Source organism: Oculina patagonica, chromosome 12, assembly GCF_052425735.1.
Source record: "Oculina patagonica isolate OP01 chromosome 12, crgOcupat, whole genome shotgun sequence".
NCBI lineage: Eukaryota > Metazoa > Cnidaria > Anthozoa > Scleractinia > Oculinidae > Oculina > Oculina patagonica.
The window spans coordinates 19,803,836-19,829,940 of record NC_135769.1 but is presented as its reverse complement, the minus strand read 5'-3'; the positions used below and the strand labels follow the sequence as shown (position 1 = coordinate 19,829,940).

General features: G+C 38.6%; 5 protein-coding genes and 1 pseudogene across 5 annotated transcripts in view; 1 reads left to right on the top strand and 5 right to left on the bottom strand.

Annotated features, from left to right (window-relative positions):
- Nucleotides 1–10,882: 10,882 nt before the first annotated feature.
- Nucleotides 10,883–26,105, top strand: part of LOC144632142 (polycystin-1-like protein 2) — a 29,727-nt gene continuing 14,504 nt past the window's right edge. Inside the window, exon 1 of the mRNA XM_078490743.1 lies at nucleotides 10,883–11,408. Coding sequence (XP_078346869.1) covers nucleotides 10,883–11,408 — 526 coding nt within the window. The remainder of the gene's footprint in view (nucleotides 11,409–26,105) is intronic.
- LOC144632008 (adenosine receptor A2a-like) lies at nucleotides 12,489–14,265 on the bottom strand. The gene has a single exon (XM_078490592.1). The coding sequence runs from the start codon at nucleotides 13,973–13,975 to the stop codon at nucleotides 13,028–13,030; it is 948 nt and encodes a 315-aa protein (XP_078346718.1). The 5' UTR covers nucleotides 13,976–14,265; the 3' UTR covers nucleotides 12,489–13,027.
- LOC144632009 (adenosine receptor A2a-like) lies at nucleotides 15,425–16,873 on the bottom strand. The gene has a single exon (XM_078490593.1). It carries the CDS (start codon nucleotides 16,471–16,473, stop codon nucleotides 15,541–15,543), a length of 933 nt encoding a protein of 310 aa, XP_078346719.1. The 5' UTR covers nucleotides 16,474–16,873; the 3' UTR covers nucleotides 15,425–15,540.
- LOC144632010 (adenosine receptor A2a-like) lies at nucleotides 17,499–18,591 on the bottom strand (annotated as a pseudogene).
- Nucleotides 19,788–20,832, bottom strand: LOC144632144 (adenosine receptor A2a-like). The gene has a single exon (XM_078490746.1). The coding sequence runs from the start codon at nucleotides 20,718–20,720 to the stop codon at nucleotides 19,788–19,790; it is 933 nt and encodes a 310-aa protein (XP_078346872.1). The 5' UTR covers nucleotides 20,721–20,832.
- LOC144633740 (adenosine receptor A2a-like) lies at nucleotides 24,063–25,192 on the bottom strand. The gene has a single exon (XM_078492601.1). The coding sequence runs from the start codon at nucleotides 25,044–25,046 to the stop codon at nucleotides 24,114–24,116; it is 933 nt and encodes a 310-aa protein (XP_078348727.1). The 5' UTR covers nucleotides 25,047–25,192; the 3' UTR covers nucleotides 24,063–24,113.

The following is a 26,105-nucleotide window of genomic DNA, read 5'->3' as shown; positions in this document are numbered from 1 at the left end:
AGTATGCTGAATGCAGCAACGCCTCGGGGGCTACATCCATAATGAAAAAAAAATCTTTTTTAATCTGCAGTAGTCATCCAACCAACTTCCTTTACTAAATATTATTCAAGGAAGTCTTTTCAAAGACATTCATGAACTTGGGGATAACGTTTCAAGTGCGGGATCACCTCAATTTAAAATCGTTAACGACTTGTACGTGCTCTGATTTGTGACATTTTGATTCAAACCATGGCGTTATTTCCTTACTGTTTGACAGAGATGTCTAAACGTTTCCTTTCTGAGATCACTAGACAGCGAGTTCTGTCATTTCATGAAAATCGTACACGTAGCATTTGGCAGATCGAGACAATACAAATGAAAAAAAGTTTGAAGCTAAGATCTCAGCAAACGTGATTTCGATTGCATTGCGTGCATGTTCTGGAGACCCGGTGATTTACTTAGCTGTGTGTACGTGGAACTTTCGATCATTTATCAGTTCGCTTCAATAACTATTTTGCAGCAATTTGAAGCATGTCTGTCATGAGTGAAAGAAAATGACAAAAATTACATGCACAATCATTTTCAACCGCGTTTAATACAACAGAGAGTAGTTTTTAATAGTACATATATGTAACCTCTCAACTAAGAAAGTCAACTCTCTGAGGAGAATAATTTAGCTTATGTCTACAACTTAGTGGAAAGACTGTTGGTAGAAAATGACATTTTGACCGATTTGTCAGTTGTCCACACGATTTTGAAGTCAATTCTCAGTGTGCGTCAGTTCAGGTCACTAATGGCATCAAGACTGTGAACAGATTTCAGGCCATTTACTATCGAATGTTACGTAGCTAACATTTAAAAAAAAGTCATTGCGCATTTCAGCTCATTTCCAAGATTACACGTTGGAAAAGTATACACCCGTTTTTGTATATAAGAACCATTCTTATAAGAACGTTGAGGCTGAGATTTGCCCCAAAATTTCAAAAAATTTATGGGCTAAAATAAGAACATCCTCAGGCTCAGCCAAATTTCTACGCGTTCTTATTAAAAAAAGAGTGAATAGTACTAGCTACAATCTTGGACAAAACTATTAAAACACTTGGCAAATTTAATTTCCACTAAACCGCCGACCGGTTAGCTTAGTGGTGGCGCCGGCTGTCGTGCGGGGTCTCGGGTTCGCTCCCCCGCCACACTCGGGTCTTATCTGGGGTGTGCTGCCTTGTTGACAACTGCAATGGTTGCATTCTGTCTTCGCGGTGGATGATAACCGTGGCCCCGTCTCCTGCTCTTCGTGTTTAGCGGGCGTTAAGCCCCACACACTCATCGCAGGAAGGGCATGGTTCCCGGTGTTGTGGTCTGTTCTTTCCATGGGTTGGTGGTGGGGTGGATCACACATGGACGGATAGCGGCTGCCATGGCGCCTTATATGCTGATGTCCGTCTCATCCCTTAATTCTGTAAATTGTAAAATGTTACTGAAAGCCCTGTGGAGAGCTGACTATTAACGTTTACATAATAGAGTTCAGTATTGCTACCCCCCTTCCCCCATTCCAATGTTGTTAATGATGTAACGTTTTCAAAACGTGGCTTGTCGAACCGCAAACCCCAAGAAACAACATTGAGTAGGGGGAGTGGGGGATATAATATTTTGACCCGCTTGCAGGTCAGGACATTTGTGAAAAATGCGTGAAATGCGTTTGTTTCAACTAGTCTTGCCCAAGATTGTATTGGTTACAAATAAACCTTGCACAGTTTGAAACTATTTGTTGCTCGGGTAAAATAGCCTCAGGTTATCGAACACTCTTTCGCAAAACAGTCAGTTTAATATTTTTTCCTTTATAGCCGTTAGTACGGAACATACTGTGTGTCGTGATTTATATCTCAATCAATTTAACTATTTCGCTGAATGTACCTATTTACTAAAATATAAATATAAACGAAAAGAAGTTAATGGTATATACCGTTTATTATTTTATAAAGGCTTAGGGGCAAAGTTCAGGGAACTACCCGCCTTGTAATGGTTACTAAAATGACATCAATCCGGGGCACCCATCAATCAACGCTCTTTTCTCATTTAGGCATAGAAACGAGTTCGTACTGAAAAAAAACGAGACTCGCTGAGCTTGTTTACTAATAGACAGAACCATTACCACCGTGGACGATAAATACACAAGACCTCGCACCAAATCATGAAGAAAAGAAAATTATTCAAGGGAATTGATATACTTTGGTTATGAAAAAAATTTTAAAAAAAAAAAGTTTTTAAAAAATTAAATTATGTTCAAAAACTTATGCGCCTTTGGCCATTCCGAAATATGTTTTTGAGAAATACGTTTATGATGCGTTTTTATAAATTTTTTAGGTGTTAAACTCTACGTTCAGCAAGGTGTAAATTAATTTATTTCGTGTTTTACTGTTTCCCTATTTTACGGCTGTAAAATATTGAAAACAACTTTTATAATTTAAACCAATTTAGCTAGAAATTAGATAGACAAAGGAACCTCACGGTAAATGTTTACCTTCGGTTGCAATAAATATTTATTTCAAGTCGTTCGCGTATCGTTAACAATATACAGAAAAAAAAATCTGTTACCATTATTAAGGCGTACTGGATAATTTCTGCCTTTTCTCGTGAGTATCTTAAATTTCCTTTCTTAAAGATTATTTTACGCGCAGTCAACCGATTAACATCACAACAACAACAAAAAATATGGAGTTCCTTACTTTCAACCTGAATGATTGCATTACTAATATTAAAGGTACGGTTTTGTGTTTTGCCGAGACTATTAAAAAACCTTTTACAGTATCTCCATTTTAATCATCTCTGACACCTATATAGTAGCTTGCTTGTTTCCTCTTCTTATTCAATAAGGAAACCGTATAGCTGTTGCTATAAATTTGCTTTAAGATCTTGCAATAGAATGAAACCACCACTGAAAAGTGATGAACGCAAATAAATAAACTAAAATAAAAATAATGATTAAAAGATTATGATTCAAAGTTTCACCGGAATAGCGCTTTTGATTTCTAAACATCCTGTCACAAAATCAAATTTTACGAACTGCAATCCACTTTCATCGTTGTAATCCAGTACTTCTTCCTCACAAAACTTGTTCGTTTTTTAAATTGGTGGAATCTTTTTATCGTATTTATTGTAAATACTTGTAAATACGTGTTCGTTTTTGCTTTGTGGAATCTTTTTATCCAATTTATTTGTAAATTTGGTGTCATTTGCCAATATAATATGGTAAAAACGAAAAAGAACTTTCGGCAATCAGTCTGGACACTCCCTTAAAAGCTTATAACAAATAGAAAAAAAGGAAAAAAAAAAAAAAAAAAAAACCCCTTTTCTCCGCTGACTGTACTTCCGAGTTCTTAGCAATGACCGAACGTATAGAACTTAGTAAATCACTGATAATAGGAAAAATAAAAATAAAATCCAACAGCTTGCTTTATTGACAAAAAGTGAGTTATAGTTATACAAAGAAAATAAGCATTGCTAATACTTCGGTAGAACACTGAGGCGACAGCGGCATGATAGAGCACAAACTGAAAGCCAAAATGCAACCGTGGACAGCTGCTTCGACCTATTTGTATTTTGGCTTTCAGTTAGTGTTTATGTCGCTGTCGCTAAGTGTTCTACGTAGTATCAGCCTTGCTTATTTCATTTCTATTTTTGGCTGATAAGATCTTTCACAGATCCTACGTAAACCAGCAGCATTTTTCACAGCATGAAACATAACTTACAATAAAGCTGCATTTACTCTGGTGTTACCTTTTTGCATTTTTAAAGCTGGCCTTTGAGCCCGCTTTTCACTCATGTTTAAAGGTTGCTTAAAGAGACTTACATTTTTTAGCGAAATTTAAGTTTATCTAAGGGTTAAACGGCCTTTAAGAAAATTTTAGTTAATAGGTAGCTTAAAGTTAGATAACCATCTTTAAGGAGGTTTAAGCCACTTTAATTTTCTGTAAATCTCCATTTTCATGCTGTGAATTTGTTCACGGTCCCATGCTTCATTAGTTCACTTTGTTATAGCTATGCCTATTTCCCGCAGTTAGTCAAAGGACTCTTGTGGCGGGCACAGGAAGTTCGAGATAGCTAGTGTTCTTGATCAAGGGAACCCACTGTGTGCTACTGACCTTTAAAAAACAATACCTCAAAGTTCAAAGAAGAACTAGGAAATGAAGTTTGTTTAAAAAATTTTAACAAGGATAAAAGCTGTTAGGTAATCATGTTCTCCCATTCAATTTGTCGTATTAAATTGAAAAGTAATAAATCTACGGGAAGTCAATTTTGAATAAATTAATAAGAGAGGGAAACCTCCCGGTATTAGGAGCAGGAAGGCCTTGATTATACCCTATAGTTCCTTACAATATGCAGAAATTACTTTATCACGAGTACTAGGTTTAGTTCACATTTCCGTATATTATTTATTTTTTTCAATAGAAATTCGATCATACTCATTTTATAGAACGAAGGTGATTGCTAGACTCAGAAAAATAGATAAAAATGATAGGTTCCGGTACTTGTTTACGAGAAAACAACGATTTATCTCCTCTGCAGAGCCAAGCGGTATGATAAAGCTTCCATTTTCTTTCGATGTACATGTGCGCACGCTAATCACGCATTCTCGTCCCAGAGGCCGCGATCCTTCTGGTGCTGACGAGAAGGATCGCGGCCTCTGATGACAAGAATGGCTAATCACGCATAAAATTATGCGCAGTGCGGGATGCGCAATGTAATACTGAGAAATGACCCTTAAGTTGCTAATTTGCCAGCGTAGATTGGTTCAGGAATCATGCCAGACAAAGAACGCCCAGGCGATATCTTGGATCTTTTTTTGTAGCACAGTATAATTCTGTGATCGTCATCGTTTTCACAAGTTTTGAATTACAAAGGTCCGTCCACACGAAAACACGAAAACGGCGTTTCCAAAAATTTCCACTCTGGAGAGCGTTTTTGGTCACTATTTTCACCCCGGGGGGACTCCTATATGAAAGGGGCGACGGGGATGCTCATTGAAAATTTTGAAAGGAAGCCCTAAAAGAGACCAATCTGGGTGTGGCGCAAGCTCTTTTTGACCCCTACAAGACACCAAAAAACTAAGAATATAATTTATATTAGTATATTTCTTCGTGTGCAGCCCTAAACGAGACCATTGTGACTAAAAATATTGGCATTTTGCCTGGAACACCCTAAGGGAGACCAAAAATCCGAAATTTCACCCCTACTAGCGAGACGACAAGCATCCCCGCCCCTTTAATTTGTGAGTCCTCCCGGGTTTTTCACCGGATACGTGTGGATGGAAGGCAAATCCCCTAAGAAAAAGTTGCGTTTAAAAAGTAATATACTGAACACAAACTTAAATTACAGAAACTTCTTTCCGGCAACAGCTAAACAACTGTTGGTTACGTATTCAAGACCCTTACTTTTTGTATTTTTTGTACCAGGTATCGGCTTTCTCTTCATCCAAGACCATTTATTTACCGCCCGAGTCATCAGGTATGTTATAACTTCACTGCATTCTACATTAAAATTGTTTGTGATCTGAGCATTTCTGAGGGAACTGTCATGGTTTCTAGTTAAAAGTAGTTAAAAGTTATAACTGTATGGTAAGAACTTTTTAAAGTTTAAACGAGAGTATTAAAATACTCTTTTCCTTGTAGATGATTTGTACCTAGGTTGTTGTGAAAAACAGAACAACGAGTCGATTTTTTACCAGCCAACCCTAAGTACGTTATCTCCATACGAGTGCATCGAAGCCTGCGCACACGAGACGTTTCCGCTAGCTGCAGTGCTCAACGACACACAGTGTCACTGTGCGAACGAGAGCATAATTCCGCTGATCAAGGCTGATCCGTGTGGCGGCTCAAATAATACCACGTGGAAATTTCGAGTATACAACACCACCTGCCTTTTGGCGGAATTTGTTGAAATTTACCAAGAACTGACATTCACAAGATTTCCATCAAAGATAACGCCATCCTCTTCTGTCACACTTGTCACGCCATCAAGCGTGACAACATTGAACTCATCAGAACCCATGGTTTATTTAGTGGATTTTGGTGATGGAAGGAGTAACACAACTTGGCAAAAACAATTTGTCCTTAGGCACCATTACCTTGCTACTGGTGAGTTCAACATCACTTTAGTGGCATCCCGAGGCAACTCGACAATCTTCGTATTGTCCCGCAAGGTTCGGGTATTATCCCGAGCCAAAGTTGATGGCATGTGGTGTCCCGCCATAAGACCTTCTCGTCAAGCCGAGTGTTCTTTGAGTGGCCTGAGAGGGAGTGGCATCAAAGCATCGATAGCAATGCACAATTCAAACCAAACAGTGGCACTTTTGGTTCCAGGTATGTTTGAATAAGTACGTGGTGTAAGACCCCTTGATGATCAATTCCCTTATTCTCTTGACCTACACAGTGACCGAGTCAAATGTGTTCAAAATGAAAAGGAGAAGAGAGTGAAGCGGCAGACTAAAAGTGAGAGTTTTCTCGCTCCAATAAAAGAGGAGGTTTTCAGCCCTTTGGTATTTACTTTTTTTTTACACAAAAGGGATAAGGGAACTTGGCCTCCTTCCCTAAATCCATCACTGTTGTGTGGTTAAGTTCGTAAAGACATAGTTTTAAAAGACTTTTGTTATGTTGATCACTGATGGACGCGTTTATAATTAGGCAAATATCTTATTTGCTGTTATACGAATACGAGACATTACTGGTGATCTGTAGGTCTGATATAGTGAATTAATAGTTGTCAGCTAACTTGTCGGGCCATGCATTTGTCAGTTATTTAACACACCAAGCCCAGACCCTACCGCTCTTGTTGCTATGCAAGAATCAAAGTTAATGAGTTAAGGGCGTTCTGATCAAGAATTTCTTTGTTTTCTGGCAAAGTTGTAGCAACAGCCGTTATTTCAAAACACCAAATTGAAACGAGAACAAGAGTCGACGAGCGGTTAGGAATGGGAATCGGACATCCGATTTCTTCAACTTCCATCGACTATCCGATTAACGCTCCCTCAAAACATAGTTAATAGAGGGAAATGGTTAGAAGCCCGGCAAACATCAAAGGAGCAACAAAGAGCCCAAAAGATGTGCAGGGTCCACGACCCTGCACATCTTTTGTTTGCGCTCATCCTATCATGAAGTTGAATGTTTATTGGTTAGTTGCATGACACACGAAGCCACCTATTGTATTTTGTCAGGTGGCACTGTCACCCCCAATCAACAAAAACATACAACAAAACTTGCCAGGCTTCCAACCATTTCCCTCTATTAACTATGCTCAAAATAGCTAAGAGTACAGGAGATTTTACAACATTTTTTATGTCGAACGTCACGAAACTATCGTTCACCCTTATCGCTATTGTTCCCTATCGCCCCCTTGGGAACATAGGGCGTCCATCCTCCAGCGCACACGGTTCTTTACTAATGCTTCGGCTCTTTCCCAAGAGTAGCCTACTCTTTCCAACTCCTACAGCATAAATCGCTTCCAATTGTTCCTTGGCCATCCAACTTTCCTCTTTCCTTGTTGGTGCTAGTGCAAGGCTTGTTTCACCCTTATAAAAAGGTTAAAATATAACTCATAGAGAACACACAAGAGTGGAAGAGAGCCACCATAAAAAAAAAAAAAAAAAAAAAAAAAAAAAAAAAAAAAAAAAAGAAAGAGCAACACTTGGTTTTGGACGTTGAGAAAGGTCTGGGAATGTAGCATTGGTACAAATACACTGACTGCAATAAATTAGGCATAATTAACAATAAAGCGTATACTTAATTATTGACTTACATAATTTCTTTATCTATTTCCTTCTAGACGTACCACGAATAGTAATAGGGAGTATGGGGCTTCCAGAAACCAACCAATCATACGCCAAGAATGAAGAACCTGGGACGTATCTACTTCCTTCACTCCTGTTCCCAACAGAGGCCACAGTGGAGGCCTGGGAACTATACGCTGAGTACCCTGGCCGTATTCAGCTGCAGGTGAGCCTATCAGTGTTTTCCGCCACATAAACTACTTTCATTTTGTATTAGAGAGTAAGTAGCCGTGATTTGTCCCCAGTCTTCTCTTACGAGAACACTGTTAGACGTGCAGAATAATGGGAATGGTGGTTTTCTTCTCTGGCCCCTTCCCATCGTCCCCCGCGCCGTTCAATTGTCTCTTAAGAGATGACTAGGAAAGAGTGAGGGTAGAAGCCATTCAAGATGGGAGGGGATCAACCAAAGTAGAGGGGGGCAAAGGGTTTATGCGTGACACGTGAAAAGGGCAAAGTCCGTGACGCGTGAAATAGGGCAGAGCCGGGACGCGGAAAATAGTAGAAAAGAAACGTGATCCGTGATTTTGCTGTTCGTATACGGACACGTGAATTTGGTTAAAACTGTGCGGCGGGATCACGAACCCCCTTGGTACCCTCAAAGTAGTACTTGAATAAACGTAAAATACTAACAAGTGGACTATTCGCAGACAAATGTGCGATCAGTTGAACAAAAACATTCAAATTACTGATGTCAGGTTATTCATCCCTCTCTACTAAAGGAATTTTCCTACGGCGCAAAATTAGCGTTAAGCCATGTGCACAGTGTAGCTATTTCAGCTTACACAAGTTTCGTTACCTGCAACTCTGGATTTACGAATTTGTTTGCTGTCAAATACAACGTGGAAGGATGTGGTGGTGAGAGAGTTCATACGATATCCGCTTATCGGTCTCTGTATCTACCGTTCTGAACGTTCGTTAAAGCTACCTATCTCTTGTTGCCTTGTTGGGTTGTTCTTTAAATCATCGTATTACTGGTGTGACTAGCCTTCCCAAGAACACTTGAATATGCACGCATTTTATGGGACCTTTCCCTAATTGTCCAAGACCTTTTTTTAAAAAACAGAGACTTTTGGTATGATGCTTTTTTATTTTTTTCATTAAGTTTTGAGCCTTACTCTTATTGTAGTTAGATAATTCAACACATAAGAGCCACCTGGTAGATCTGTTGAAAAAACCGGTATCATCATCATCATCATCATCAGTATCATCATCATCATCATCATCAGTATCATCATCATCATCATCATCATCACTAGCACTGTCATTTCTAGATTTATTTTTGTGATCATTTTCTATTTTCTAACAGATTTACAGGGCAGCTTTGAACTTGACGAACTGCACAGCAAGCCGCCTTCATTACTCGGCCTGTGGGAACTGGACTCAACCCAGCGGTCAGTGTGATCAAGTGTGTGTCAAAGTAGAATACTGGCAAAGGCTGTCCATCATGTCTTGCGGGCGTACACTCAGTAGTTATTCCAAAGTGTACAGCATGGATGCAAATCTGACCGTGGGGTATAACTTGATTGTCATACCGGAAGAGCAAAGGTTTACAACGCGTGAGGGGGACATAGTAGGATTTGAGAGAAACACTTCCGGTGCTGCTCTTCAGAGAATGACCGCTGGCCAAGATACTGGTGTTTATTTTTACCCGCCGCAGCACATGTCTAACTTGACAATGGATCTCAAGAATGCGGTCGCTATGAACGTCTCGTTTCGTGTAAAGCTTCACAGCTCAATCAAAGTGAGAACTATGCTCTCTGTATCTTGTTTGAACTCGGTCGGATTGTATTCTCTGATGACGACTTTTACAAATGTTATCAGCTCATACAACGAAAGCAAAGATCTTGCTTTCCGATCTCTTATTGCGGTGCAAAACCCGATCTCACAACTAAGAATCGCATTTAAAGTTGGATCAATGTATATTAAGGTGAATTCGACAAAAGGAATCAGGGCAACAGTAACCCAAGGCACGAACGTCTCGTGCGAATGGTACGTTCCTAACTCTAGTATAACGGTGTTACAGTCTCCTTACCTCAAAAACAATAACACCACTGAAGCTGGAGTTTTCCTATACAGCTCTTTATATCGTTACGCTGGATTCATTCCCATCGTGGTAACCGTGTACAATCTTGTCTCTAGAGAGCGCAGGACCATTTATCTCTCCGTACGCCAGCCGATCGAGGGATTAAAAGTCAACATGTGTTATGGCGCGTTTGCTTACGACAACGCGCAAACATGTTTTAATTCCAGCGTGACTCACGGTACTCTAGTCGGCTGCACGTGGGTTTTTAAAAATCCAAATACTAAAAAGGACCACTATATTGCAAAGGAAATCGGTAAAACCATAACTCATGAACTCACCCCGGTTGGAAACAGGACTTTCACTTTGCATTGCTACAATAAAATTTCCATCGTGTCTGTCAATTATTCTGTTAAAGTTATTGTTAACCCGCTGTCCATTGACGCCCCCCTGAATGTTCCAGCCGGTGAGCCTATAAAAATAACATGTCAAGTTAACTGGTCCGGGGGGACACCAGCTTCGTTCTTTGCGCAGGAAGGGGTGACCGGAAAGAAAGGAACGGACATAACAGCAGATACTATTTTGACACTGAAATCGGGTAGAAACAGTATTAGCAGCAGAAGTACAGTGATTTTATACAGGGCATTCAAAAGACAACTCTACAATAAACAAAAAGTAACGTGCAAAGTAGACAACTACCCAGACTTGAATACTTTTCGCCTGGTGAAAGCAATTTACCGCATCACAGGAATAAACGTCACTTTTGACTGCCCCTCGAGAGTCGAGGTCGGAAAGAAGTGTACGTTTCAAGCTCAGCTCTCTCGTGGCGATCATCCAAACTTCGCGTGGACTATTTCTGAGAGTGGCAAACGTGTCTCTGTGTACACAGGAAGAAAAATTCAACATCAATTCCTCAGAACATGGGCTTGGCCAACGTTACAGTGAATGTAAGTAATGAAGTGTCCTCGCGCGAAAACACGACTTACTTCTTCGTGTATTCGCTCTCCACGCGCGAGCCACACGTTACTACGTCTCCTTCTATTCCAATCATTCAGCCGTCCTCCATGTTGACATCTTCATCAGCTGTCACGGAAGCTTTATATTCCATCTCCAGCGTTTCAAGGCACTCCATTTACGGTACAAAGACATTGACATCTATCCTACCTACCAGTACCGTCAGTTCCAATTCTTCAACTGGCATTCCAAATCAGATTCCGTCGCTCGAAGATGCCCGACTTCGTCACGCTTCTGTCGGGTTTGTTGGTCACGCAATCACGTTCTCTGTGGGTCACGTACAAAAGCCACACCTTTTTCGCTTTGTATGGAACTGGGACGATAAATCAGCTTTAGAGGAAGCTGGTTTAACCATATCGCACACCTTCATTGACCCAGGTCAATATTTCATCGCCGTGAATATTTCTTCTGTGGTTGATCACGTGGTGCTACGTGGTCACGTGACTGTTCAGTACCGTATTAAAGGCTTACTTATCAGAGATGTAGCTGTGAGAGCTTCAAATGTTCTACTCGTAAAGTTTGAGATTTTGCAAGGGACCAATGTCACGTACTCAGTGGAATACGGCGATGGTACTGGTGAGTAAAAAGCCTAGTTTAATTGCGTAAAATTAACGAAAGCCACTATTTAATTCTAGAAATTTTGAAGGAGCTTTAGTCGCGGGGATTTCGTGGATTTTTGGTCTAAATTCTTTTGAAATTAGTGGTAGGCAAATTAACCTTGACCCATGAAAAACATTATCCTTGACCATCCAAATGAAGATATAACGTTAATTTGCGGAGAAAAATCAAACCACGGCTATAAACATCTATTTTTTGAAGGCGCAGGTAAACAACTTGAAAAGTTGAGCCTCATTTTATCAGTTTTTAATTCTTTTCTATCCTAGCCATCAGCAGCCAGAGACGCTTGTTAACAGTTTCAGTGCTCTAATATGGCAATTGTTCAAGACTGACCGTTAGTTTTAAGTTTCCTATGACACAAATATATGGTTTGGCTGTTCAAAAATCTGTTCAAATCCGTGACAACAAGTGTGACTTTTGATAAAGCACCCTTCAAGCACTCGTAAAGCTTCGGGTTTTGATTAATCAATCAAGTAGCGAGAACACCCGAGAGTACCCGAGAAAATTGTCACGCAATCCCAGAGCAAACGGTTGCTTAGCAACAATGGCACGAAACTTACGGGCTCAGTCCGGTCTTGGGATTCCAAATCAACAACATGGAATACTATAAGACTGGATCCGAATCTCATGAAACAAATTTAAATTTGTGAAAGAATTCCTAATTGAATATATATCTCACCTTTTATACAAAAAAGATTATTACGAACCGCACGCACCATGTCGTGGCCAAAACAGTGTACAACAAATCCAACGCGTTTACGTTCCGAACTTTTAATTTCTGATTTGTTTAGCAAATCAGAAAAACTAGTTAAAACTGGTTTTCATCTTCAAAAGAAAACGGAACTTTTTTCTAATCATAAAACTTCCTTTGAACCATAGATAGTACTATCCATGTTTGAACTACGTGTATCATCCATACTAAATAAGCTTTTTCAATACATTTTGAGTATTTTATCTACATGTTTATATTAATGTTAGATATACACTTAAGTTTGACCTCATAAAGTCTCAATTCAGACTGCTAGCGGTCTTTGTTAAATACAGAAAGCGTTTGTAAGTAATACAACAAAGCGTGGGTGGCTCTACAATAAGTGTGATGCGCTATTCCTGTGCCACGACATGATTAAGAAGAACACTATTGGCTCGTTTATGTCTGCGCTTAAACTTGAAGATATTTCTTAACTCAGTGGTCCTAGCTTGATTTCTTTTTATCTCCTGATGAACTGAGGAATCTTGTTCCAGAGGTTTTTTGCACGAATCGAACTTAAAAGGAACGACGCCCCTTATGTTTCCCTGTTATAGTAAGGACACAGCAAGTTATACGTCCCATATCGACTAGTTCTACTTTGACGGTCTGAGTTCCTAGGTAATTAACAGTTGCGTTATATAGCTTGGGCAGTAGTTCTCATTATTGATGCGTGTACATACATACTTTAGTTTGTCTTCATAAAGTCCGCATTCAGACTGCTATAGGTCCTTGTTATATACAGAAAGAGTTAATATAAACGGCTGAACAGAATGTAAAGCATGCAGGAAAGAAAGAACGGAATAGCAACATAACATGTCCAGCTCTACGGTTAGTGTGAAACGCGATTTCTGAACCAAGACATGTTTCGTAGTATATCCATGATAGCGTGTCGAATGTGTCTCATCTTCCAACCGTTAATTTCAGGGTTCAAAGATGAATTAAGATATACGAGAGTACACGAAGATAGTAAAGATGCCTTCAATGCGATTTTTGGGCCGTATATTGCAAAGGAGACCAAACCGCTAAATAAAGGGAAATAACAAACCAAAAACACCAGATATACGTAGAATATACCAACTGCAGATTTGACGAGGCTAGCAAAATTTGCCATTTCGCCAGTCTGGGATATTTGCTGGAATTGCAGGGCCTGAATCTGATTCTTGTGGCGTCGTACGACTAAATAAATCCTGATGTAAACCAGTGTTGTGAGAAAGAGGCCGATAATAGTACCGACGATTGTACAAAACGAGCGAATTTCGGGCGGAGCCAACATCGGCAACAAGGAAAAAAACACACTCCACACCCATATTGAGATCACCACAGCAACGACACGCTTGTGAGTCACCAGTTCCTGATATCTGAGATGAAGATTAATAGCTAAGAACCTGTCTACACTTACAGCCACAACACCAAAGAACGAAGCTGTGGAAAATAAATTTGTAATGATGTCAAAAGCCTTACCGGTGTCACAGCCATGTTTGTTTTGCTGTATCCAGGTGACCAGAAGTGAGGTGTAAAATGGTTGAACCAATAAACCAACACCAACGTCAGAAACAGCAAGACTCAGGAGCAATGTTTTTAAAGTCTTCGGCAACGACGAAGTTTTTCTTATCGCGTGGATTGTTACAATGTTCAACATGATGGCGGTATAGCATAGAAAACTGTTGATGACACAATTTGTGATGAACGTCGAATGAAGATCTTCATATTCTGATATTTTGGGAAAGTACTGCAGCAACAATTCACAAAATGATTTTCTCAGAACTCGCTCATCCATCCAGATATTTTTGTTTTCATGAAATATTAAGTTCAAATTTATACGTAGGTTTTTAACTTTCTATATCGAGATTAAAGAAGACACAATTTGTGATGAACGTCGAATGGAGATCTTCATATTCTGATATTCTGGGAAAGTACTGCAGCAACAATTCACAAAATGATTTTCTCAGAACTCGCTCATCCATCCAGATATTTTTGTTTTCATGAAATATTAAGTTCAAATTTATACGCAGGTTCTTAACTTTCTATATCGAGATTAAAATATAAACAAGACATCAATGTCACTGCCTAAATTAAAGCGTCGGGTATATTAAGCAGTCCCTGTAAGAGCTGTCTTCAAACAGCTCTTGTTATAGGCTCGGAGATTGACCAAAAATTAATTCCAAATAAAAAAGTGCTGTGGACAGGAAGTATTTCAAAGACATTGTCTAAACATGACAAACAAAATTAACCGAACTTCACATGGTTGTAATTAAAAAGCGTTTAAATGTACAAACGATGTCTCTCAAACAAGTTAATCTGAAGCAGTTTCCTTTACTTATTTCCAAAGTTGCAGATGTTCTGTTTCTCATGATATCTCAAGCTTTCAGACGAATTTGAATTAATTTGACTATGTGACTGCGTGATGCAGTTCTAGTGAAGACCCACATTTCATCCTTGCTAGCGCTCACCATAGAGTCTCCAATAGCTCAGTGGCTAGTGCATCTGAATAGATCACGGAGGGTCGTGGGTTCAAATCCCATCTGGAACTAGGAACTTTTCTTTCCGACTTTTTCAGTTCATGCAAAATTAAACATGCTATGAATCTGCATTGAAGTGGGTAAAAATAGCTGTTGACAATCACCAGAAAACGTCTTGTAAAGGTGATGCTACACGAGACTATTTAAAAAAAATCATTGCCGTGTAACATGCATGATGCGTTGGTCGAATTTAAGGAGGCTCGATGTAGTTTTTTTAGCCGAAGGGTGGTTGTTTTGAAAATTAAAATTATCTAGGAAGCCAATCTTCGATTTTTGCCAAAATACACCATAATGATCAAATATGACCAAAGTTTAATTTTTTACCCGTCACTTTGTCACAAAGGTTATCATAGCAACCATTGACGTTTTCTTTTGTTCTCAAATAAGCTTGATTTTCTCGAAATCTAGATTGACTCTTGGTATTCATTTTTTTTATATGTTCAAGTATAGTAGATTGACTATCTGTACACAAAATTTTAGGAAAATCTGTAAGAGCGTTTTAAAGTAAATCAAGAATGAAGTTTTCAGTAAAACACCGTTTTACTATAAAATAGGCGCTTTAAAATTGAAATTTAAAAATAAATACCAAGAGTCAATCTAGATTTCGAGAAAATCAAGCTTTTGCTTTCAGTGTCTGAATAACTCAAATATGAGCTCCATGGCCCAACATGTCATGACAAAGCGTTTGGCAAAGTTATAAAAATTCTATCAGAGAGGGTCACCGCGAGAGTCACCTTAATATTTTAAAATTGCAAAGTATACCTACTGCACACGATTTAATGCCCCTTGCAAAATTCGAGATTTCGCCATTGTTTGTTACTTGCTAGTGTGGTGCGAGATTTCTGTACCAAGAAATGTTCCGCAGTATGTCCATGATAGCGTGACGAATGTGTCTCATCTTCCAACAGTAAATTACAGGGTTCAAAGATGAATTAAGAAGTATGAAAGACATTGAGTAAAGAAGTAGTCTCTTTAAAGTGATACTCGGGCCAAGGATTGCAAATATGGCTGAACAGCTAAAGATCGGCAAATAACAAACCAAAAACACAAGATATACGTAAAACGCACTCACTGCAGATTTCACGAGCCTAGCAAAATTTGACGTTTCGAAGTTCTGTTCTACTTGATGGAATTGCAGGGCCTGAATCTGATTCTTGTGACGTCGTACGGCTAAATAAATTCTGATGTAAACCAGTGTTGTGAGAAGGAGGCCAATAATAGTACCGACGCTTATACAAAGCGAGCGAATTTCGGGCGGAGCCCACATCGTTATCAACGAAGAAAACGCACTTGAAACCCATATAGAAATCACCACAGCAACAACACGCTTGTGAGTCACAAGTTCCTGATATCTGAGATGAAGATGAATAGCTAAGAACCTGTCTACACTTACAGCCACAACACCAAAGAACGAAGCTGTGGAAAAGAAATACGTAACGATGTCAAACACCTTATACGTGTTACAGCTTGGATTGTTTTGCTGTATCCACGTGACAAGAAATGAGATGTAAAATGGTTGAACCAATAAACCAACACCAACATCAGAAACAGCAAGACTCAGAAGCAATGTTTTTAAAGTCTTCGGCAACGATGAAGTTTTTCTTATCGCGTGGATTGTTACAATGTTCAACATGATGGCGGTATAGCATAGAAAACTGTTGAAGACACAATTTGTGATGAACGTCGAGTGGAGATCTTCATACTCTGATATCCTTGGAAAGTACTGTAGCAACAGTTCACAAAATGATTTTCTCATGATGTTGACTTTATTTTCTCTGACAGAGCGAGCTAAGATAGTTGTCTTTCCTGGCGCTATAGATCGGCGAGATTAAACTGGGATTACATAGGCTTAAACGTCGATTTCTCCACTGCTTTTAAGTAGTTACTTAAAAGTTACGATTCTGAGCCGTAACTTTTAAGTTTCAGAAGTCGCTCATCCATCTTGACAGTTTTTATAAACATGAAAAATTTAGCTCAAATCTATATGCTGGTTTTTAACTTTCTATATCGTGACAAGAAATAAAAGACAAAGACAAAAAATCACTGCCGGAAATGTCAGGACTATTAAGCAGGCCTTGTGTTTGTAAAAAAAACTAAGAGCTGTCTTTAAACGTGTTGTTATAGGTTGCGAGATAGACCTAAAATTAATTTTCAAATAAAAAAGTGCTGTGGACAGGAAGCATTTCACGGAAAGTTTCAAAACATGACAAACAAAGTAAAGAAAACTTCACATGGTTGTAATTAAAAGCGTTTAGATGAACAAACGTTTCTCGAACAAGGTTCTCCTGAGGTAGTTTCTTTTTTTTTTGTTTTCGAGAGTTGCAGACGTTCGTTTCCCGGATATCTCGAGCTTTAGAGAGTTTACAGAGCAAAAATTAATTAAAAACGAATCTGAATTGAACTCGAAAAATATAGCCGTTGACTATCACCAGACAACTTCTCGCAAAGGCAATGTTACACGAGACAATTTTTAACGCAACATTGCTACGTTAAAAATCATAGTCGTGTTACAGAGTGCGTTGGTCAAATTTAAGTTGGCTGTTAACGGTTTTCTGCATTTTCCAGACCTTACACTTTGATGGGTCAGTACTACAACTCTTTATCAATTGCTATTACAGTAATGAAATGAAAGAAATGCCCAATTATTGGTCAATTAATGGCGACCATTTTCTTGACAGAAGTGGTTACGATAGCAACAGTATATCCTGTTAAAACACCCTTAATTTTTCCTTTCAGTATTAATAACTCAAAAATGAGCTTGGTAACCCCCATTATTTATTATTGAGTTATGATCAGCATGTCATGATACAACTTCTGGCAAAGTTTAAAAATCTATCAGAGGGGTTCAGAGCCACCTTAATATTCCAAACTTTTAAAGTATAGCTACTGCACACGATTTATTACCACTAGCATAATTAGACATTTTGCCATTCAGATTCTTTGCTACTTGCTAGTGCGATGCGAGATTTCTGTACCAAGAAATGTTCCGCAGTATGTCCATGATAGCGTGTCGAATGTGTCTCATCTTCCAACAGTAAATTACAGGGTTCAAAGACGAATTAAGGTATATGAAAGTCGTTGAGGTAAGACAAAGCCTCTTTAAAGTGACGCTCGGGCCGAAGATTGCAAAGACGGCCGTACAGTTAAAGAGTGGCAAATAACAAACCAAAAACACAAAATATACGTAAAACGTCCCGACTGTAGATTTAACAAGGAAAGCAAAATTTGACATTTCGCGACTCTGCGCAACTTGCTGTACTTGCAGGGCCTGCATCTGATTCTTGTGGCGTCGTACAGCTAAATAAATCCTGATGGAAACAATTGTGATGAGAAGGAGGCTAATAATAGTACCGACGCTTATACAAAGCGAGTGAATTTCGGGCGGAATCAACATCGTCAACAGCGACACTCAACACCCATATTGTGATCACCACAACAACAACACGCTTGTAAGTCACCAATTCCTGATATCTGAGATGAAGATGAACAGCTAAGAACCTGTCTACACTTACAGCCACAACACCAAAGAACGAAGCTGTGGAAAAGAAATACGTAATGATGTCTAAAACTTATACGTGTTACAGCTTGGACTGTTTTGCTGTATCCACGTGACCAGAAGTGAGATGTAAAATGGTTGAACCAATAAACCAACACCAACATCAGAAACAGCAAGACTCAGGAGCAATGTTTTTAAAGTCTTCGGCAACGACGAAGTTTTTCTTATCGCGTGGATTGTTACAATGTTCAACATGATGGCGGTATAGCATAGAAAACTGTTGAAGACACAATTTGTGATGAACGTTGAGTGGAGATCTTCATATTCTGATATCCTGGGAAAGTATTGCAGCAACGCTTCACAAAATGATTTCGTCATGATGCTGACTGACAGAGCGAGCTAAGATATTTCCTTTCTCGGCGCTACGGATCTGCGGAATAAAGCTGAGATTACTTAGGCATGAATTATTCCTTTACTATTTAAGTTACGATTCTGAGCAAGTGTTTCAGAACTCACTCATTCATCCAAATGTTTTTTAACATGAAATCCTAAGCTCAAATTTATTCGATGGGTTTTAACTTTCTATGTCGTGATTACAATAAAAACAAGACATACAGCCACTGCCGAAATTAAAGTGTCAGGTTTATTAAGAAGGCCTTGTGTTTGCAAAAACCTAAAGAGCTGTCTTGAATAAAGACCTTTCAGACGTAGTAAATAATAAAGATGGTAAATAATAAAATAATTCCAGACTTGTTGTTAAAAGCTTGCAAGATTGAAGGAAAATTCACTTTCAAATAAAAAGTGCTGTGGACAGGAAGCAATTTACGGAAATTTTTCAAAACATGACAAACAAAGTAAAAAGAAAACCACACGGTTGTGATTAAAAAGCATTTAAATTACAATCGTTTCCCAAATAAACTCTTCTGAAGTGGTTTTCATTTTTGTGTTTGAAAAGATGCAGATGTTTTGTTTCTCGAGTTTTAGAGAGTTTACAGAGCAAAAATTAATTTAAAAGCGAATCTGAATTGAAGTAGAAAAATATAGCAGTGACAATCACCAGACAACTTCTCGTAAAGGTGATGCTACACGAGACGATTTTTATCGCAACATTGCTGCGTTTAAAAAATCATTGTCGTGTAACATGGTGCGTTGATCGAATTTAAGGTGGCTGATAACTGTTTCTGCGTTTTATAGACCTTATACTTTGATCAGTCAGTACTACAACTCTTTATCAATTGTTAGTACAGTAATGGTATTAAACAAATGCCCAATCATTGGTCGACAAATTGTGACCATTTTCTTGGTATAACTAGTTACCATAGTAACAGTATAACCTCTTAAAACACCCTTTATTCTTGCTTTCAGTATAACTAACTCAAAAATGAGCTCGTTGACCCCCATTTTTTAATATTGAATTATGATCAGCATGTCATGATACAACTTTTGGCAAAGTTAAAAAGTCTATCAGATGGATTCAGAGCCACCTTAATATTTTAAAACGTTAAAGTAAAGCTACTGCACACGATTAATGCCTTTTTAGCAAAATTTGACAATTCGCCATTTTTTGCTACTTGCTAGTGCGATGTGATATTTCTGTACCAAGAAATGTTCCGCAGTATGTCCATGATAGCGTGTCGAATGTGTCTCATCTTCCAACAGTAAATTACAGGGTTCAAAGATGAATTAAGAAATATGAAAGTTGTGGAGATAAGACAGAGTTTCTTCAAAGTGACACTCGAGCCAAAGATTGCAAAGATGGCCGAACAGCTAAAAAGTGGCAAATAACAAACCAAAAACACAAGATAGACGTAAAACGCACTCACTGCAGATTTCACGAGGTAAGCAGAATTGGACATCTCGCGACCTTGTGCTACTTGTTGTACTTGCAGGACCTGAATCTGATTCTTGTGGCGTCGTACGGATAAAAAAATTCTGACGTAAACAATTGCTGTGAGAAGGAGGCCGATAATAGTACCGACGCTTATACAAAGCGAGCGAATTTTGGGTGGAGCCAACATCGTCAACAACGAAAAAAATGTACTCAACACCCATATTGAGATCACCACAGCAACAACACGCTTGTGAGTCACAAGTTCCTGATATCTAAGATGAAGATGAATAGCTAAGAACCTGTCTACACTTACAGCCACAACACCCAAGAACGAAGCTGTGGAAAAGAAATACGTTATGATATCTAAAACCTTATACGTGCTACAACTTGGATGGTTTTGTTGTATCCAGGTGACCAGGAGTGAGATGTAAAATGGTTGAACCAATAAACCAACACCAACATCAGAAACAGCAAGACTCAGGAGCAATGTTTTTAAAGTCTTCGGCAACGACGAAGTTTTTCTTATCGCGTGGATTGTTACAATGTTCAACGTGATGGCGGTATAGCATAGAAAACTGTTGAAGACACAATTTGTGATGAACGTCGAGTGGAGATCTTCATATTCTGATATTCTGGGGAAGTACTGCAGCAACGCTTCACAAAATGATTTCGTCATGATGTTGACTGACAGAGCGAGCTAAGATATTTCCTTTCTCGGCGCTACGGATCTCATGGATAAAGCTGAGATTACTTAGGCTTGAATGATTCCTTTACTACTTAAGTTACTATCCTGAGCAAGTGTTCCAGAACTCACTCATCCATCCAAATGTTTTTTAACATGAAATCGTAAGCTCAAATTCATATGCTGGTTTTTAACTTTATGTCTGATTAGAAAAAAACATACATTCATTGCCGAAATTAAAGTGTCAGGTTTATTAAGCAGGCCATGTGTTTGCAAAAACCTAAAGAGCTGTCTTGGATAAAGACCTTTCAGACGTAAAAAGAGGTAAATAATAAAATAATTCCAGACTGTTGTTATAGCTTGCAAGATTGAACAAAAATTAACTTTCAATTAAAAATTGCTGTGGACAGGAAGCATTTCACGGAAATTTTTCAAAACATGACAAACAAAGTAAAGAGAACGTCACACGATTGTGATTAAAAGAACATTTAAATATACAATCGTTTCCCAAATAAACTCTTATAAAGTAGTTTCCTTTTTTTGTTTTCGAGAGTTGCAGATGTTCTGTTTTTCTGATATCTTGAGCTTTGGAGAAATTTAATTTTAATTTAAAATCGAAATGTAAGTTAAAAATTTAAAAGCTAAGCTACAATGTTAATCCAAAAATTATTACTAAAATATATCAATCTAAAAATTATTATCTAAAAAAGGAGTAAAAATCTTATTCTTGAGCTGACTAGCCGTTGACTATCACCAGACAACTTCTCGTAAAGGCGATGCTTCACGAGACGATTTTTATCGCAACATTGCTACGTTAAAAAATCATTGTCGTTCAACATGGTGCGTTGGTCAAATTTAAGGTGGCTGATAACGGTTTTTCTGCATTTTCTAGACCTTATACTTTGATGGGTCAGCAATACAACTATTTATCAATTGTTGTTCAGTAATGGTGAAAAACAAATGCCCAATCATTGGTCGACAAATGGTGACCATTTTCTTGGTATAACTGGTTACCATAGCAACAGTATAACCTCTTAACACACCCTTAGTCCTTACTTACAGTATTAAGAACTCAAAAATGTGCTCGGTGACCCCCAATTTTTTATTATTGAGTTATGATCAGCATGTCATGATACAACTTTTGGCACAGTTAAAAAGTCTATCAGAGGGGTTCAGAGCCACCTTAATATTTTAAAACTTTAAAGTATAGCTACTGCACACGATTAATGCCTTTTTAGCAAAATTTGACAATTCGCCATTCTTTGCTACTTGTTAGAGCTATGGGCGATTTCTGTACCAAGAAATGTTCCGCAGTATGTCCATGATAGCGTGTCGAACTTGTGTCTCATCTTCCAACAGTAAATTACAGGGCTCAAAGATGAATTAAGAAATATGAAAGTTGTTGAGATAAGACAGAGTTTCTTCAAAGTGACACTCGGGCCGAAGATTGCAAAGATGGCCGAACAGCTAAAAAGTGGCAAATAACAAACCAAAAACACAAGATAGACGTAAAACGAACTCACTGCAGATTTCACGAGGTAAGCAGAATTGGACATCTCGCGACCTTGTGCTACTTGTTGTACTTGCAGGACCTGAATCTGATTCTTGTGGCGTCGTACGGATAAACAAATTCTGACGTAAACAATTGCCGCGAGAAGGAGGCCAATAATAGTACCGACGCTTATACAAAGCGAACGAATTTCGGGAGGAGCCAACATCGTCATCAACGAAAAAAACGCACTTAAAACCCATATTGAAATCACCACAGCAACAACACGCTTGTGAGTCACAAGTTCCTGATATCTGAGATGAAGATGATAGCCAAGAACCGGTCTACACGTACAGCCACGACAACCAAGAACGAAGCTGCGGAAAAGAAATACGTTATGATGTCTAAAACCTTATACGTGCTACAACTTGGATGGTTTTGCTGTATCCACGTGACCAGAAGTGAGATGTAAAATGGTTGAACCAATAAACCAACACCAACATCAGAAACAGCAAGACTCAGAAGCAATGCTTTTAAAGTCTTCGGCAACGACGAAGTTTCTCTTATGGCGTGGATTGTTACAATGTTCAACATGATGGCGGTATAGCATAGAAAACTGTTGAAAACACAATTTGCGATGTACGTCGAGTGGAGATCTTCATATTCTGATATTCTGGGGAAATACTGCAACAACAGTTCACAAAATGATTTCGTCATGATGTTGACTTAATTTTCTCCGACAGAGCGAGCTAAGATAGTTTCCTTTTTCGGCGCTACTGATCAGCGAGATCAACCTGGGATTTCTTAGACCTTTTAGTGATTCCATTATTCTTCTGAGCCACGAACGTCGCCAAGTGTTTCAGAACTCGCACATCCATTCAGATGTTTTTTAACATGAAATGCTAAGCCCAAATATATACGTTGGTTTTTAACTTGATTGAATTGATAAGAATTGATTAGAAAAAAACATACATTCATTGCCGAAATTAAAGTGTCAGGTTTATTAAGCAGGCTTTGTGTTTGCAAATCCTAAAGAGCTGTCTTGAATTAAGACTTTTTAGACGTGTTGTTTAATATAGGCTTGCGAGATAAGACGAAAATTAATTTTAGGATAAAAATTGTTGTGGACAGGAAGCATTTCACGAAAGGTTTCAAAACATGACAAATAAAATAAAGAACACTTCACACGGTTGTAATTAAAAGCGTTTAAATGAACAAACGTTGCTCAAACAAGGTTCTTCTGAGGTAGTTTCGTTTTTTTTTTCGAGAGTTGCAGACGTTTTGTTTCTCGGATATCTCGAGCTTTAGAGAGTTTACAGAGCTAAAATTAATAAAAAACTTATTAATTTGAAGGAGAAGAATCATAGTCGTTGACTATCACCAGAAAACTTCTCGTAAAGGGGATGCTACACAAGACAATTTTTAACGCAACATTGCTGCGCAATTTTTTATTGTCGTGTTACAGGGTGCGTTGGTAGAATTAAAGTTGGCTGTTAACGGTTTTCAGCATTTTGCAGACCTTATACTTTGATGGGTCAGTACTACAACTCTTTATCAATTGCTATTACAGTAATAATATGAAACAAATGCCCAATCATTGGTCACAAATTGTGATCATTTTCTTGACAGAAGTGGTTACCATAGCAACAGTATAACCTTTTTAAATCACCCTTAATTGTTGCTTTCAGTATTAATATCACAAAAATGTGCTCGGTGACCCCCATTTTCTATTATTGAGTTATGATCAGTATGTCATGATGCAACTTTTGGCAGAGTTAAACAAGTCTATCAGAGGGGTTGAGAGCCACCTTAATATTTTAAAACGTTAAAGTAAAGCTACTGCATACGATTAATACCACTATAGCAAAATTTGACAATTCGCTATTCTTTGCTACCTGTTAGAGCGATGCGCGATTTCTGTACCAAGACATATTCCGCAGCATGTCCATGATAGCGTGTCGAATGTGTCTCATTTTCCAACAGTAAATTACAGGGTTCAAAGACGAATTAAGGTATATGAAAGTCGTTGAGGTAAGACAAAGTCTCTTTAATGTGACACTTGGGCCGAAGATTGCAAAGACGGCCGTACAGTTAAAGAGTGGCAAATAACAAACCAATAACACAAGATATACGTAAAACGTTCCGACTGCAGATTTAACAAGGAAAGCAAAATTTGACATTTCGCGACTCTGTGCAACTTGCTGTACTTGCAGAGCCTGAATCTGATTCTTGTGGCGTCGTACGGATAAATAAATCTTGATGTAAACCAGTGTTGTGAGAAGGACGCCGATAATAGTGCCAATGATTATAGAAAGCGAGCGAATTTCGGGCGGAGCCAACATCGGCAACAAGGAAAAAATTGCACTTGACACCCATATTGAGATTATCACAGCAACGACACGCTTGTGAGTCACAAGTTCCTGATATCTGAGATGAAGATGAATAGCTAAGAACCTGTCTACACTTACAGCCACAACACCAGAGAACGAAGCTGTGGAAAATACATTTGTAATGATGTCAAAAGCCTTACCGGTGTCACAGCCAGGTTTGTTTTGCTGTAACCACTTGACCAGAAGTGCGGTATAATATGGTTGAACTAATAAACCAACACCAACGTCAGAAACAGCAAGACTCAGAAGTAATGTTTTTAAAGTCTTCGGTAACGATGAAGTTTTTCTTATCGCGTGGATTGTTACAATGTTTAACATGATGGCGGTATAGCATAGAAAACTGTTGAAGACACAATTTGTGATGAACGTCGAGTAGAGATCTTCATATTCTGATATTCTGGGGAAATACTGCAGCAACAGTTCACAAAATGATTTTCTCATGATGTTGACTTAATTTTCTCCGACAGAGCGAGCTAAGATAGTTTCCTTTCTCTGCGCCACTGATCAGCGAGATCAACCCAGGATTACTTAGGCCTTTAGTGATTCCTTTACTTTTCTGAGCTACGAACGTCGCAAAGTGTTCCAGAACTCGCACATCCATTCAGATGTTTTTTAACTGTGTCAGGCTTTTCTTTCCTTTCGCGCTTCTACCCTTTCTCCCTACCCCTTTAGAAAAGCCTGATACTCAGGCTACAGCAAATGCTAAGCTCAAATTTATACGCTGGTTCTTAACTTGATTGAATTGATAAGAATTGAAAACAAGACATTTATTCACTGCCGAAATTAAAGTGTCAGGTTTATGAAGCAGGCCCTGTGTTTGCAAAAACCTTAAGAGCTGTCTTGGATAAAGACCTTTCAGACGTGTTGTTATAGGCTTGCGAGATAGAACGAAAATTAATTTTCCATAATTTTCAGATAAAAATCGCTGTTGACAGGAAGCATTTCAAGGAACTTTTCAAAACAAGACAAACAAAATAAAGCGAACGCCACACGGTTGTAATTAAAAAGCGTTTAAATGTGCAAACGACGTCTCTCAAACAAAGTTCTTCTGAAGTAGTTTCCTTTCAGTTTTTGTTTTCAAAAGTTGCAGTTGTTCTGTTTCTGGGATATCTCGAGCTTTACAGAGTCTACAGCGGGGAAAATTAATAACAATTAAAACGGAACAGAACTGAAGTCTTGCAAGCCAACTCACGAATGGTTTCGTTTCGCACTTGATTGGTGGAGAAATAAACAGCACTATCGCACTGACTGATTAGTGCACGTTGCACGAGTTTTATAAACCAATCACAAGGCTCATCCCAGGAGTGCACATGCAGGTTCATTTTTCCGAACTGCTAGTAATTGAGCTAAGCAAGTGACGCGTATGTGCCATATTTGGGCAATGCAATTTTCTGCATTAAAGCAGCTTCATCATTTGTATTCGGATTCGAATTGCGTTTGCGGCAGTGATACCAAAATACTGTTATTAATGTCTTCATCCATTACTCTATACTCGGAATC